The sequence below is a fragment of the Megalops cyprinoides genome, chromosome 24, assembly GCF_013368585.1.
Source record: "Megalops cyprinoides isolate fMegCyp1 chromosome 24, fMegCyp1.pri, whole genome shotgun sequence".
Classification (NCBI taxonomy): domain Eukaryota; kingdom Metazoa; phylum Chordata; class Actinopteri; order Elopiformes; family Megalopidae; genus Megalops; species Megalops cyprinoides.
The window spans coordinates 19,063,836-19,080,102 of NC_050606.1; the positions used below are offsets into that span (position 1 = coordinate 19,063,836).

The following is a 16,267-nucleotide window of genomic DNA, read 5'->3' on the forward strand; positions in this document are numbered from 1 at the left end:
TATGTGTCAAGTCCACAGGTGGTTACAACAGTGCTAGCCAATAACACTGCGCTGTGTCATGTGACGTGGTTGGGCAATGATTTAACTTAACGGTGTTTTCCCCCACTTTTGCTGCATAAGAACCTTGGATCAAAGTCTGTGTGCGTGTGTGTGTATGTGTGTGTGTGTGTGTGTGTGTGTGTGAGAGAGAGAGAGAGAGAGAGAGAGAGAGAGAGAGAGAAAGAGACAGACAGATTTTCAACACAAAAAAGCCCTTGTTTGACTGATACTTGTTTTCCGTTTCATTTCATTCAAAGTCGTCATTTGAACAAAGCCTTCAAAGGAAGGTTTTATCAGCCAAGTAGTTGACTTGATGCATGCTAATGGCTGATTTATAAATATAGCTGCAAGCAGCGATGAGGGGGCCAAGCAGTCCAGCAGGGCAGTTGATCTGATCATGTTAAAATGCCAAATTTGATGAAGATTGGACAAAGTTTGTGGCCTGTGAAAATTTTTTGAGGGTTTTTGAGGGTTGGTCTGAAGATGATCTGTGCCAAGGTTGGTGAAGATTGGACAAAATATGTTGGTGTTGAATTGTTTTTAAACATTTTGATCAAAAATGTTTTTAAACATTTTGTCTCGGCTTTGGGATTTAGCAAAGTATCAGCATACATAAGAAACAGGTTTTTTAAGAGAAATACATCAACAGTTCTTAGCAGAGACAAATTTTTGCTTATTGCAGCACCCCCCAGTGGTCAAATGACAAAAAAAATTAGCCCAACCTCAGAAAGGTGTCCCGAGTCCATATACCAAGTTTGGTGTCAACACATCAAGGCGTTGCTGAGACATGTCCTCACTTCCTGTTTGGTGGCTTTGCTGCCGATTTCGATTGGCTGTACTGAACAAATGCTTTTGCAAATCAAAACTCCATCTGATAACTTTTGTGAGGTTTGGGACAAAGATAATCTGTGCTGAATTTGGTGAAGATTTGACAAAATTTGTGGCCTGTGAAATTTTTTTTAAACCTTTTGAAGAAATCCAACATCAATAAGGTTGACTTGACAAGTAGCCATGTCTTGGCCCTAGGACCACCCCCAGTATCACCAGGCACAAGAATCATTTTTTACGGCATCAAGTTATTAGCTGAAACGCATTTTTTGCAAAATTTTGGGCAAAACGTGTTCTTACTTATTGTGGCGCCCGCCAGTGGTTGCCAGTGATTTTTTTTGCACAACCTCAGGAAGGGCTCCTGAGTCCATGTCTCATGTCCGAGTCTGTACGGCTGCTATTTTGGCCAGGTCTCTCTTGTAAAAGAGATTTTTGATCTCAATGGGACTTCCTGGTAACATAAAGGTAATATAAGAATAAATAATCAAGTTTGGTGTCAGCACATCAAACAGTTGCTGAGACATGATCTCACTTCCTGTTTCCTGTTTGTTACGTGCATTCGAGGCACTGACATCAAACTTGGTGAAAAGAATCATGGGACCGTCCCCAGTCAGTGTGCAAAATTTCAAAACGTTTTACCATACGGTTCTAGGGGCTGCCATAGACACCCTAGCCAGTAGCCACAAGAAGATGAATAATAAGAAAAGCTACAAACACAATGGGTGCCTACGCAACTTCTCTCCTTGGCCCCCAAATATGTGGCACCTCCAAAGTCAGCTATATCTTCCCACTACATGGAACTAATGACAATAATCAACAACACTTAGCACTAGAATGTTCACCTCTCTTGATAAATTAGGATCAGTGCACAGTTATCAGTTATGCTGAATTTTCCCACAGAGAGCTAGTTTCATTACATTTTTATAGCATTTTATTCTTTCCCTTGTCCAAGTTGGCTTACATGACTTGCACAGTTGGGAATCTGCTAAGGTAAGGTTAGAGTTAAGTAACAGGACAGCAGCAGTGAATCGCCTAGGATTCAACCTTCTGGTTATAAACCCATCTCTCCAACAATTTTCCCTGTCAGTAAAAATGTTATTTTGTTTTACAAAGACACACGTTGCATGCAAATTAAATCACATTAACTTTTTCAAGTGTAAGCTGAAGCAGAAGTCACTTTGCCACAGGCTATGGTGTAACTCAGTGGTGTGCTATCAGGGCAAGCAAGGCAAGCATGCCTAACTTCTTCTTTCCTACACGAAATCCACTAGACAATTTTAATAGCCTTTTTACCGGATTGAACAAAGCTATATATGGTGACTCATGTATTTTCTTTCAATGTTGATAACGTTTGGCCTGCGTATCGCAAAATTGAGACTGAGGCCACAGTACACACTGTACATATTGTAGCTAGTTAGCAAGTGTAAAAAATTGCACTTGCGCAATGAAGATCACGGTCTGTCCTTTCATTCCATTAATTGAAAGCGATAGCAAAAACGAGTAAGCGAACAAATTACTCTGTGATTTTTCAAATAATCTTTTATTCAATTAATGTGTTTTATTGTCCCGGTCACAAAATGTGTGACAAAGACGAATTGGGGTGGAACAACTGCTGTAGGCAATACGTTGCCAGTAGGCCTATGTGTAGTCATTTACTTGAATAAGGCAACCCTGTTTAATATTTTTTTAATTTACATATTCACAAACTTTTTAAAACCATGTAAAACAAAACATTTTTATGCCTTTTCATTTTTTCCATTTTACAGACTGACCCAACTCTATTTCTCTTGGTCAGGCAGTGTGCAGGGTTATCAATAAGTTTGAGAGACACAATATGTGCAGGAAGGAAAGTCTAGGGTCATCAAATAGTAAGCATTTTGAAGATTACCACAAAAATTATGTATTGAGTGTCTAAGGTTTTCCTGTAATATACTTTTCAAGTAAGCTTCTCCAGATATGTGCGATGTGTAGTAAAGTTTAGTGTCAATTAAAAAAAATAATCTCAGTAATTTTTTCCTTTGGTTAGGCAGGGTGCAGCAAGACACAGGAGAGGCACTTTACTTTCAAGACAGGAAGGACAGGCAGTAGAAAACCATGAGACAGACAGTTGCACCATATTGGGCAGAATTCCCGAGAGCAGTATGGCTATGCTGCATGGCCATAAGATGGTATGTTTGATTTTAATTTTCAATTTTTTTGGCATTTTTCTATAGCATATGATGTTGTGATATGAATCGCATGTTTTTGAGTGTAAACTGAAGCAGAAGTCACACACCACTTCTCCACAGGCTATGGTGTAACTTCTCTTCTTCCTAGTCAGTGTGTGTGAGAACTGAAGATAACATTTCTTTTTGGCATTTTTCTATAGAATATGAAATTGTGATATGCAGTGGAAAGACTCCAATATGACAAAATGGCTAAAATGGGTGAAACGATAAGGTATGAGAAGCCATGGAATGCTGGGAAAACTGGCACTAATAGGACTGCTGGTAGGGAACCGCCTCTATCCCCCACACTGCATATTAATGATAATGTATATCATTGTATCAAGTGTATTATTACCATATAAAAACATTTTTGCTTGGATATTGAGAACTGGTATGCATAAGTCAGCTGCACCACTTACTGGCTACACATGCAATTTCATACAAAAAATAATCTAAGAAGCTAATCCTGAAGATTTGGATTGTATAATGTTGTCTTTTAAGTTTCTATTAAGAAGAAGAAATACTACCCTGTTCATGAGCCTCGAATGAAATCTTTCAAGAACTGATAGTGTGGCAGAATGATGCTCTGAGTTTGAACAATAGAACTATATATTTATGAAATATGCTGTCATATCTTTGAAAGAAGGTGTGCATATCTATATATGAATTTATATGTGGAACAGGGTTTCCGTTATCCGGTAGGCCTAATTACTGGTTTTTGCCTGGTAAAATTTATAAAAGACTGATAAATTAAAAACCTGCCGGTCAAAATGTCTGGTAATAATACTCATAAACGTAGGTATAACGGTTATCCCTAAAAAAACAGCCTATTAACAGCCGACTGAATCAGACGACGCGATTGCATGACTAGATGCAGTGGCAGTGATGACAGCTCTCCACAGTTATGGGGGTTTAACTTTTGCAGCAGCTTGCAAAGTACTTATTTATGAGATCAGCGAGCTGTACCCCAACTGGGCTACACTGGCTAAAATCACCTGTGGTCTGCCCGTGTCGAGCGTGCCAGCAGAGAGGGGCTTCTCTCTGCAGAATCGATTTTGCGCTGCAAAGTCGTCTGGAGGAGGAGAGAGTGACACAGTTTATGCGCAGATTGCAATCTGCAAAGACACATTGGACATGTTTGATTTCAAGTCGGCATTAGAGGACTTTGCCGCAGTGAAAAAAAGGAGAAAATAAAATGTTACCTGGTAGTCTATAGGCTATATTTGTTGCCATGCAGGCTACACGTTACAGGTTACAGATATTTCGTAAGCCTACATTTAGCGGCTAATGTTGAGATTTTGCGCAATCGTTACTGTTCGTTTTGCTTAATCGTTACTGTTCATTAAATAGTCAAACTGATTTGAGGTCGTTGTCATTCTTTCGTCGACCTAGGTGTGCAGTACAGCTCCAGACTAACTTTTCCACTGGTAGCACTAGTGCTACCAACGTTTTCAGTTGGTTGCACCAGCACATGATTTGGTCACACCCTTTTTTTTGGTACAGCATGGTATTAATCAATGACCTTGCATGCTGATGAATAGTTGTCTTAATTTGCATACCCTAGTTTTAAATTGATGTAAAGCTGTAAAGATTGACAGTGACTCTAGTAACATTCCTGATAATGTAAATGTAAATGTAAATGAATGTTCTTTCCTTATATTGTACCTTGCAATTGAGCAATTGGTGCATTTGAAACATTTCAACAACTAAAACATCACTTTTAAGCAAGAGCACTACTGATTTCTTGCATGCACTTATCTTGAAATGTCCCCTAACTGATACCTGCAAACTCAATGTCTAATGTTTGCTGATTACATTGTATAACTCTGTAACTTGTCCTGTTCTCATTGTTTTGCATTGTCACATATATTTTAGCACTGCCCTATTTTAACTGCATTCACGTTATCTGACAGGTAGTCTTTGTAAAGGAGAACTTGTTCTTAATTGAGACTCTTAGTTAAATATAGGTTTCAGTAAATCTTCTGCCTCCTACAATAACATCACTGCAAATCCTTGTATGCCTTCAAAATACTTCCCAGCTATTGGTTTGCCTTGCTACTATGAATTAGCCGCTACCTCACTGAAAACGTAACTACTGAATTTAAGTTTGTCACAGTAATTAGTAACAGATATGATGAATAAATGTAGTTCAAAGTACTATGAGGATCCTCTGCATTATCTTCCACTTAGAGACTTTAGCAGTAACCCATCAATTTCATCTTCTTCATTTCCAACTGTTGAAATGTAAGAGAGCATCTGAGGAATGTGTGTGAGGGAAGACCAGCCATGGGCTGATGGCTAACACTTGGTTACTTTACATGTCTGTCTTAAAAACAGATGTGTTGCTGTTGAGTGGGTTGGGCAAGAGATTTACAAAATCTTCCAATTGATATCATTGAAAATGATGTATTTAGCTGAATGGGTGCATCATGGGTCGCAGAGTTCAGGCGTCAACTTCCACAACACCCGTGAATGGTACATGGGTCCTTTTCTCTCACTTCAGCACCTCTTAACGCTTTCTGTCAAATTCTTCTCATGAAACAGAAACATTAGCATTCTAACTGAACATTTAAACATGATATTAAAAATGGACATTTACTTATGCTAATTTAGTGTCACTATATGACATGAGCTACAAGTGGTAGGTAGGCACATCCATTTTTGCAGTTAACTAGCTCACTTGGATTACAAGCTAGCCACTTGATAACAAAACTGAAACTAACGCTTTTCCTTGCAACAATATTAGCAAATTAGCTAGCTAGCTTCTATAGCTAGCTATCAGTAATAATGGGCTGTCCCTCTAGCTCTGTTCTTTAGGTGCCTATACATTGGCAGCCCTGGGTCACCGGCGGGACTCAATAAGCTTTTCTGTTAGAAGTAAACTTGACAGTGTGTCCAGTGATCATACTCAGGTTTTAAATGTATGGGGAAAAAAAAAAAAACATTCTACATCTCACCACCAGACTTTTCTTTTCGGTAAGCAAAATGGAAGCGAGAAGGAGAATTCCATTACAACTTACATTAGTACCTACCTATGAACATTCAGAATGATTACTCATTATAAGAAGCGTTCACTGCAAAGTGTATTGCTGTTAGGTAGGCCTATATGAGTTCTGACCTCGTAGTATTCATGAATATGTAGCTCCTCAGACACACACACACACACACACACAAACACGAATCACATACATGTATGATGGACAACTGTCTCTAATTCATTCTGCCGAGTTGATAGCAGCTCACTTCCCAGCTGTCAAAATCACCCTGCACAATCTACTCCTGTAGGCTTTCCCACATCCAATCCAGCACCGCAATTCTAGGGAAGGAGGCGGGACTGGCGGGGGATGACATTTCAGTCAAGCCTATGAAATCCTGGCATTCTCTCGCTTATAAATAGGGACATACCCAGGAAGACAGGAGGAAAAATAATATTAGATCGTTATTGTAAAAATGGCGGCGGACAGCGTAAACCCGTTTAACCTAAGCGACTCCGAGGAGGAATCTGAGCGGAGGCCGGATGGTGCCGAGAACGAACGGAGCCCGAGCGACGGAACGCCAGGCCGGGGCTGCGCTCCTCTTTCCCCGCGAGCGGACTCCGAAGCCGCCGCGCTGCCGCTGTCCAGCACTAGGACGAGTCCGGGTGTGGAGGAGCTTCCTGTTCTGGCTGTCACCATGGGAGGCAACGCGGAGACGCGGGTGTCAGCGGATGCTATAGCCGCTCAGCTGCTCCGGGATCAGTATATCCTCACGGCGCTGGAATTCCACACCGAGCTTCTCGAGAGTGGCCGAGAGCTCCCTCGACTGCGTGACTATTTCTCAAACCCCGGCAACTTCGAGAGGCAGAGCGGGACTCCACCCGGCGCTTGCAAGGAGCAAGGGCTGGGCATAGCGGGACAGCTTAGTAAGTAGCCCGTCGATATTTGATCCGACGTGTACCTATCTGCGACAGCTGCATTTGGAAGGCGTCATGTCACCATCCAATGCAAATATCATCTTCAGGAGCAGGTCAATTATCAGTAACTAATTGTCACGTTTCCTAAATATTCATTTGATATTTTGTCCAGGAAATAATATCAATGGTGCACAAATTAAAATTAAATTAAAATAAAAAGTAATCTAATGGTTTAGCGCACTTGTTAGCTTTACCAGCTAGTTTGTACCTTGCCTGGCCAACGATTGAAACCTGGTCATGCAGTGCTTCTAATATTGTTGACTCCTTATGGTTGTTGCTTGTGTTGAACTCTACCTCATTTGTAAGTCACTTTGGATAAAAGCGTCTGCCAAATGAATACATTTAAATGTAAATGTAAATGATGCTGTTGATCCCCCTCTTAGCTGTGAATAAAATAATAAAATCTGTTGGAATATCTTAGCAACGCATCTGACACCTGCTTTGGGTGTATGGAAGACATCTGGAATGATCACGCGCGATAGCACATTGCCGATACCCTCACCCACAAAATGACATCATTTCGAAAATTGCACTTGATCGCCATTCTCTGCACCTTCCACCTGCCTTTTCATGAGAACTGTCCAACAAATATTCTTTTATCAGGTCACCCTGGGCAATGCAAGGTCTCCCTCCACGGGAAGGTCGGCAATCTGCTGCGTGCACTTGATATCGCTCCAAGGCTGAACTTTGATAACTGTCCAATACATTAATGTTGCACCACGCTGAGTGCCCAGGGTTGTAGTTATGTCTGCACCACGAAGAAAAACATAAAAGCACCATACAGCAGTATTACTTCTGTTTACTTCGGTTTTTTGTAAAAGGTCTAAATATGTTTACTTGCATCTTGCCTGAAATCTGTCCTCAGTGACGACTGTGCCTCCATAACCACACTCCTTTTTCCTGAAGCTTGTCAAATATAACCAGAATGAGTGAAGAAGAGCTACCATACAGCTCTGTTCCACAGAAGTGCTTTTCTACATAGCTGGCATGTAAGTGCTAAGTGGCTTAATTAAGTCAATTATGTGGAAACAAATTTAATAAAAGTTACCTTGAGTCATTCTGTCAAAAAGCGTGACCAGTTTTAGACATGTTACCTGGGATTTATTATGACATTGATTGACTCTTTTCCCAGAAACTTTACATTCGTTTCTAGCACATTAGATTTTTAAAATAATGACTGTTAGAGAACCTTTAGTGCTTTTTCCAGAGGGCAGGCCTATTTATCCTTTTAGTCAAGCTGTATCAAGTGCTTTGAAGGAACTGAATAATCTTGTTTACACTTAGCCCAAGTGGTAGGAGAAATTCTGAGGTTATCATTATATCAAGGTTACGCTCACTCAGATAAGGCCTTACAGAGAAGCACAGTGGTCCTACAGTATGTGGTGCTATTGGATCCTTTGCCAAATATCAAGCCTACAGATACGCATGGGGGTTGGTGAGAAAACAATGGCACAAACATTTTCTTTTTTTTTTAGAAAGCAAACAATGACTGTATGCTCCAGCGCCTGCTGCAGTCACTTAATCCAATCAAATGTGCTGCGCAGTCAGAAATGTTAATGGAAGAGGACTTGGCTGTTTCTGAAACTGTGTTTATTTTCTGCTTGTTCTCCTTTTAATAAGAGAACGTCATGAATATGGTGGTCACTGAAATTAACAAATCATGTTTATCGCTTGTAACTGAAAAGTGATATGAGCCTCTTCTCTCTGCTCAAAGATTAGGATAAAGTGCAATGTGGTTTGGATGAATTCTGGGCCTTAATCTTCGAAGAACAACAAATGGATCTAGTGGCCGACCTCATGACAGCTCACTGACTGCACCACAAACACAGTCATACAATAATGCATGCCAACATTTACATAGCTCTAGCAGCATCATTTTATTCACATTTTTGTTAATGAGGCCTAAGTATATGAATTCAGAAAGTAGCATACAAGTTTCATCCTGATGATTAGTAAAGTGGGGACAAAATCAGCATGTCCTTCAAAAACAAAGAACTTTTTAATTTAGGATTTTAGTACAATTTTTCCTCAGTACATATCTGTATGATGTCACATTATGATTGAACGGATGTCTTGTACTATCTTCTGTGCTTTTTTGCGTCCCTCAATATGAAACGTGCACATTACAACATACATTGGTAGTTATTCTGTTAAAATGTTACGAATATAAGAAATGAAAGGTGGGCAGGACAGAGAGTGGAATGGGAGATTTTTAATTTGTAGATATAGATCCCTTCAAGAATGCATTCATCCCTCATAAGTGCACCCACCCCCTGCATACAGACACACAGACACACAGGTATTTGAGCTCCTCACATGAAAAGGAGCACTGGCTGCAGTTTCTCTCACCTTAATTATTCAGTGTGCTCCTTGGCAGTGTATCTGATTCTGTCCAGCCATGGCCTACTGCTGCTCGTGTTCTCAAGAAAAACCTAAAACAGTGGTAACGGAGAGATGATTCACCAAACCTTATTTGAGGCAGCAAGAGGCTTTCAATGAGGCAATGTTTTTTTGCAGATTGGATTTCAAATGTAAATAGAGCTGCCATCTGGCAAGAAAAGCGTACATGCTGGAAATAAATGGTAGGAATCCAAATACGTTTTGGATAAATATGTTTGAAAATAACCCAGAGAGGGTATGTTGCTACAGGCCAAGTGCCCAGCAGGTGGCTTTTTGAAGATGTACGCTTACACTTCAGACCAAGAAGTGCCCCTGGGTTTTACCATTGTGTTGAACCTCTGTAGGTGTGTTTGTCCAGCTTAGTAGTCTTATAGCTGTGAAATCAGAGGGCAGTGAGGCTCAGAGAGGCATTTGCTTTTTGTCACTCCCTTAGCGGAGGAGGGAGGGGCCCGACTCTGGCCCTGCAGGCTGCAGATGGATCAAACCTCGTGTTTATTGTGTTACTCCCCAAACAGAGCACACAGATAACCACATTTACAAGGCTCCCGCAGACAATGTGTTGCCTTAGCGTTCTTCCTCAGCCTAACAAGCGTCGGTCAGGCTTTGTTTGTGGAAACACCAAGGGTCTGGTGCAATCTAACTGCAGTACGTTGTAAAACCAAATTAGGCAGTGGTTATATTGCGTTACTTTAGCACTTTTTAGTAATTTCCAAGCCCGTCAAACTCATTATGTTATGAAAATCTTTGCCAAAAAGTAATTACAAAGTGCATTGATGCTAATCTGAATTGGGTCACAGAACTGTTCAGGCAGGTTAAATGTTGTTTGATACTGTACGTTTAGTACAGACTGAGCAGCTGACTCATAGTTATGTGATTATGCCCAGCTTCAGTGGTCCAGACAGTGTACATTTTCACATAATTTACCTTCACTTGCTTTGAAGGATTATTACGCAACAGTACACAGTTGGTAGAGCTTTGCTGTTGTCTTTTGGAGAAGATTAATGAGGTAGTGATTGCGGGCAGAAATCCACATTATGATTGTGGAATGATTTATGGAGAGAATTAGGATTCTCAGTTATGTCTTTTATATTCAGCAGTAGAACATTGCCTCTGGGTGCCAAGCTTCACTAAAATGCAGGGAAACAAGTGTCATTTCTAGCCTCACAATCCTTCCCAAGTTGAAGGAAGGGTATGTGAAAAGGTTCTTTGCATTTTAATTGGTCTACAGTTGCATTTCTTATCGGTGAGGACCATTGTCTTTCATTATGATTTAAAGGACAAAAGGGACATTTTGGCTGTATCAAAGCACCCAACGGACAGTTAAAAGCTAAGTCAGTTAAGTCAAACAGGACTAGGCAGGTTTTGAATTTTCACAATAAATAAAAGAGATGATGTGACAGCCGTCACTTTTATTTTTGTCAAAGGATGAGTTCTGTAAAGTCTGAAGGCTGTTTCCTTAAAAAGTCGAAAGGGGAGAAAATCACTAATGATATCCACCTTAGTTACTCTTGTGCGACTCTTTGTGTTACAGAATCTAAATTCATGTTGTTCAGCCCTCTATTCTTTAACCAGTTACAGTCTGCTGGATTTTTATTGGCTGTCTTTTTCTTTTCCTGAATTCTGATTTCTGCCTGTAGGGCTTGACTGGCATAGGCACCTATGGTTTTTTGAAATGAAAGTGGCCCTGAAACATTACTTATCCATCCTCCCTGATAGAGGTTACCACTGAATTTCAACATCCACCCCACATTCCTGAACTAAAAGGAGTAAATGTTTGAAACATTCTGCGTTCCACCTATACAGTAGGTGCTAGCTCTTTTGAACAGTGTCTACAAACATTAGCACTTCACATGGCTATTAGCTGTAGACCACTCTGTTAGTGCTGGTCGCAATGATTCAGGAAAATCTCAGGAGCTAACGTTTTCCTTTTTAATAGTTAAAACAAAGGCTTCTGTAACAAATAGTGACTTTGAGGTGCTAATAACATGTCCCTGTGTTTCTGTACTCTGAGCAGAAAGTCACCTCTTTGACTCTCTTTTCCCTCTTGAAAGTGGTCCTCCATGAAAGTTGCCTCTCTCAATCACCAGAAATTAAATGCAGAAGTAAAATTAGCAGTCAGTGAGTTCACAGATAAGGAATGAGTTGCTCTTACACTTTGAATATTCTAGTGTATTAGTGTGACTGATTTCCACAGTGTTAGAGAATGAGGTGGAGTCTCTCTCCCGTCTGTGTTGGCTGTAACAGTGCACCTGTGACCTCCATCAGACAGCAGTCACACAGTCTGACAGAGATCACAGGTGCACTGTTACAGCAGGCTGGGGGGGGGGGCAATTTAGTAGCATCCACACCTGTGCAGCAGAGGTAACCTCTGTAACCTCCATGAAATGGCGTACACTTCCTGTACATGCCCCACCCCCATTCTCAGTCTCTCTCATGCATGGAGATGAAATATGAGTATAGTGGATGCAGGCAAATCAGGATGAATGAGTGACACATGCCAACCTTTGGATTAGCCTTGGCATATGGTGTTTGTGTGTACATTGAATGGGATTAGCCTTGGGCTGTGGTGTTTGGGTGTACATTGAATGGGATTAGCCTTGGGATATGGTGTTTGTGTGTACATTGAAAGAGGTTGCCCTGCCAGATGTCATGTGCCAAGCAAAATCCAGGCAAATTTGATTTCAAAGGTTTGATTTCCACTCTAGAATTTGTCCTAGTGCAATGTATTTAGTAAAGGATCTAGACTATAGTTACTTAAATATATTAATACATTAAAATACATCATCATCGGATGGAGGAAATATGGTGGTACATTAACTTGCCCTGAACCTCCCTGCACATCTGTTCAGACCGTCTAAAAGCTGTTAATTTAGCGATCCCGTGGTTTGCATGAATTAACAGTTACACCTCTTTGTCACCATGGACGGTTTCATGTCGAAGGTGCAATTAACATGCATTCACACTCAGCTTGCTTCTGCCAGAAGGCAGGGGGTTTCTATTATATAAATTAATACATTTATTTCAGTTAAGAAGAAACGCATAGCTTTTCTACCATGGTACTAAATGTGTAGCTTTTCTAACCTGATTCTAAATGCTTTCTGGTACTGAGATGCTATGTGACCAGAAGAAGTAAATAAGAGAAAACTGTGAAGTACCTGTAAAAAAAACTGTTTGCTACTGTGGTCCAGCAAGCATTTTTATCCCCAACTGGGAATACTGACCAATCTCTTGCTGCGTTTCAGACCGAGCCGGCAGCATCAGCACCCTGGACTCCCTCGACTTCACCCGCTACTCTGACGACGGGAACAGGGAGTCTGACGAACGGGTCGCAGGTGAGTAAAACTATTTTGGGGGAGATAGTGACAGCACGATAGATCTCTGAGGGTATACAGCTGCTGGAAGAGGGAGAATCGTTCGGGTGTGGGTTCTTCATGAATTTAAAATCCGTTTACAGCATATAGGGTATTATGTAGTGGGTTACCAATGTGATCAGACAGAAATTTCTGCCTGGTCAAGGTGAAAACTTGCTAAATATAAGCGTACAAGAGTTATTAATTTAGTGTACATGTGTCTAGTGAGTCTTCTTTGAGTAATTAACATGCAAAAAGACTACTGATAATCTATAAAAACGTCATTCTTATCACTTGGCACAGTTACATTTGTTTGCAGTATCACAGTAAGGGTGCCATGTGATAAAGGCTACCAAGGCTCTCTTATGTAAAGTTCTCTGAAAACTATAAACAAAAAGTCTTATTTGCATGTTGTTTGTGTATATTGCACTGTATCAATGAATTGTCTCCCAGGACATGCAAAAAAGATGCTGAGAACCATTCAATGGACTTAACTACTGGTAATGTACTTAAAACAGCACGGGTTAGTTGTATGTGTAGATTTCACTATTAATGGTTCAAGGAACCATGCAGCAGAGAACAATTGTGGTTCAGGTCAACAGCTTAGGGCCGTGCAGAGATTCCGTACCTCCAGGTTGGCCTCTTTCTAATTTATTCTCCTTCAATGGAGACACTTCCGTCTATTCGATATTCTCTGCCCTGGCTGTCTGACTCAGGTCTTTCTGGCTTTCCGATTCACTTTAACAATGGTGTTCATTTGTAATGTTTACAACTGAAACACATACCATGCAGGCTAGCGATCTGTTTGCTAACTACCACATTCTTTTGCTTGTTCGTTTGTACCGAAGCTGTGCCGTGTGTGTTGCTTTTGCGTATTGTGCATTCTTGATCTGCAATACCGCAATGCTCCGGTGGACTTCAAGGGGGATGTCTGCCCCAGTTTTACTCTCAGTAACAGCTGCTTCCACGCAGAGTAAAGTATTCATGTCTGCTCTGAATGAACTGTCGTTTTTTATCTCTGACCCAGAAAGATGCAGAATTAAGTCTTAATTCATGTCCTGGATGGCCATAGTCCTGTAGCTTTCAGTGTTCTTTCAATCACCTGCTGTTTCACGCCTGAAATGCCACACTAGGTGACTCCCCAAGTAATCTATAATATCAGTTATACAGTTATGGAGGGCCACAGTGTCTGCAGGGTTACTCTACCCTGGTCCCAGAAGGCCACAGTTTCTGCAGGGTTGCTCTACCCTGGTCTTGGAGGGCCACAGTGTCTGCAAAGCTACTCTACCCTGGTCCTGGAAAGCCACAGTGTCTGCAGAGTTACTCTACCCTGGTCCTGGAGGGCCGCAGTGTTAGCAGGGAGGCTCCGCCCTGATCCTGGAGGGACACAGTTTCAGGAGATTTTTTTTCCAGTCAAACAGTTAACCATCCAATCAAAGTCCATTTTGTCCTCCTGCGATATCAGTTCCTCAGTTCTTACACTGGATTTAAAGGCGAATCGTATTGCAGTCATTTGCAGATCATCAATGCACAGATGTGTTCCCTGCTCTCTGTGGTTTGTTCCAAAGCTGTACCTTTATCGGTCTCTCAGAGCAATGTAAACTGCTGCTCCCTGTGGCATTCTGCTGTCATTTCCCTCCCCATTCAGCTTGGCAATGTGTCTCTGCTATTAAAAAAAAACACCACCAAGTGGAGGGATTTCACCAGTGACACATTACAGACTCGGTCCACACTCGTTATCATTCTCCTGCAGACTGGAGGCCTGTGATGTGATGAGGCAATGAATGTTTAAGGGCCTTAGCAAAGATACTGAGAATAAACCAGATCTCCAAGGCTGACACTAAAAGTTCTATCCCTGCTTTGAATCAAAGGTTCCAGCCTCAGAATATCTTTTTAGAGCAGTTTAAATAGTGACCAGACTGCCCTTGCTGGAGCAGGAGGAGGAGAAAGGGCAGACTTCATTGTCCTCCTTTAGCTAAAGTGTCTTTCTTTAGCCGTGCCATTTTCCTTCCTGAGTGGCTACATTGTATCACCTCTGATTAACTGTGTAGAAGACTGCTTAATCAAAGAATGCTTTCCCTAATTTATTTTCCTCAGAGTTAAGCAGCGTTTCAACTGCATTTCAAGAGTACTTTGCCACACAGCATTCTACTTTAATTCTACTGTATTAAAATGCAAAAAGCCGTACCCTAAATTTGCATGAATTATGTTCACACAGTGTACACTGATTATTTGAACTTATTGTACAAGGACGATCATGCAAATGACCATCTTTGTGTGTCTGGCATAAACAAACAGGCTTACAGTACTTGTTCCATGAATAATACTAATCATACAATATTCTTAAGGAAGTGATATGTGATCAGGGAGAGGGCAGGGCTGGTTACATGTGAGCCTAGGTCCCCTAAGGCTGCAATCTGCTGTATGTCTTAATCATTAATCATAAAATGTTTTGATCTCGGGTTTATTTCAAAGAACTCCTGGGACCATTCTCTGAAGCTGGCTAATTATCTACCTTAATTTATTACCTTAAATTATTTACCTACTAATGTAATTATCTAAACGGAGCTTGAATTTAATCTTTGGATATCAGCACAAGAAAAGCTGCTGGAGAGTTTGGAAATGAAATCTTGGGGAAGTGTTTAGTCAGAAGTACCAGGTGTGCAGTAGTCGTGCTCTTATAGAGCTGACATTGATGCACCAGTAGCACATCTAACAACACTTTGTCTGGGTTTCATATTTTTCAGAAAATAACTCAAGGCGGCGTTGCCAAACCCTTTCAAACTGACTACCAGCACTATAGTTCAGTTTGAAATTAGATTCTCAGTAGCTCATTTTTGTAAGGTCAAGGCTGATTACTGATATCTCGGAGGAAAGGCCCTTCTAGAGAGTATGGCCCTTCTAGAGAGTATGGAACCTGTCCACCGGGCTGCTGCTTTCCCAGAATCCTCTCTGCTGCATGTGTCCGCAAGTCCCACAGTTTGCATGCTCCTCTGTTTATCTTTTGCGGTTTGGCTTCTTGGCGACTGTATTGTTTCATGTTTGGTTTATTTTTTCATGGCCATCCTTGTTTTTTATTTCATTTTTTTGTTTTGTTTCCTTTCCTTGGCTGGATGCCTGTGTGTGTTAAATCCACTTCCTGTCCAGTCCTGGAGTTTGAGCTACGGAAAGCCAAGGAAACCATTCAGGCCCTGCGCACCAACTTGACTCAGGCAGCAGGTGGCGTACTCTCTACTTCTACTGATACTACCAGTCTTTCTGCCTTGAGAGCTGCTCAGACTAATCAGATTACTGTGACTGGTGGAGAGACCAACCAATAGGTCTTCTTCCCTCTTACAGAGAGTGAGGTGCCCACCAAGGACAGAAGGAACTTCAGATCCTGCCCTGAAATTCAGGTGGGAATCTTTATCAAGAAAAGAATCTAGTGTTTGAGCTTTTGCATATTTATACTGTAGATATTAAGTATTTTGCAGACACTCTGAAGCAGAACA

At 41.1% G+C, this 16,267-nt stretch overlaps 1 protein-coding gene across 1 annotated transcript in view; it reads left to right on the top strand.

Moving 5' to 3' along the window:
- The first annotated feature begins 6,452 nt into the window (after positions 1-6,452).
- LOC118771356 (RAB11-binding protein RELCH homolog) overlaps positions 6,453-16,267 on the top strand; it is a 32,753-nt gene continuing 22,938 nt past the window's right edge. Inside the window, exons 1-4 of the mRNA XM_036519321.1 lie at positions 6,453-6,975; positions 12,669-12,758; positions 15,924-15,995; positions 16,116-16,171. Coding sequence (XP_036375214.1) covers positions 6,525-6,975; positions 12,669-12,758; positions 15,924-15,995; positions 16,116-16,171 — 669 coding nt within the window. The 5' untranslated portion in view covers positions 6,453-6,524. The remainder of the gene's footprint in view (positions 6,976-12,668; positions 12,759-15,923; positions 15,996-16,115; positions 16,172-16,267) is intronic.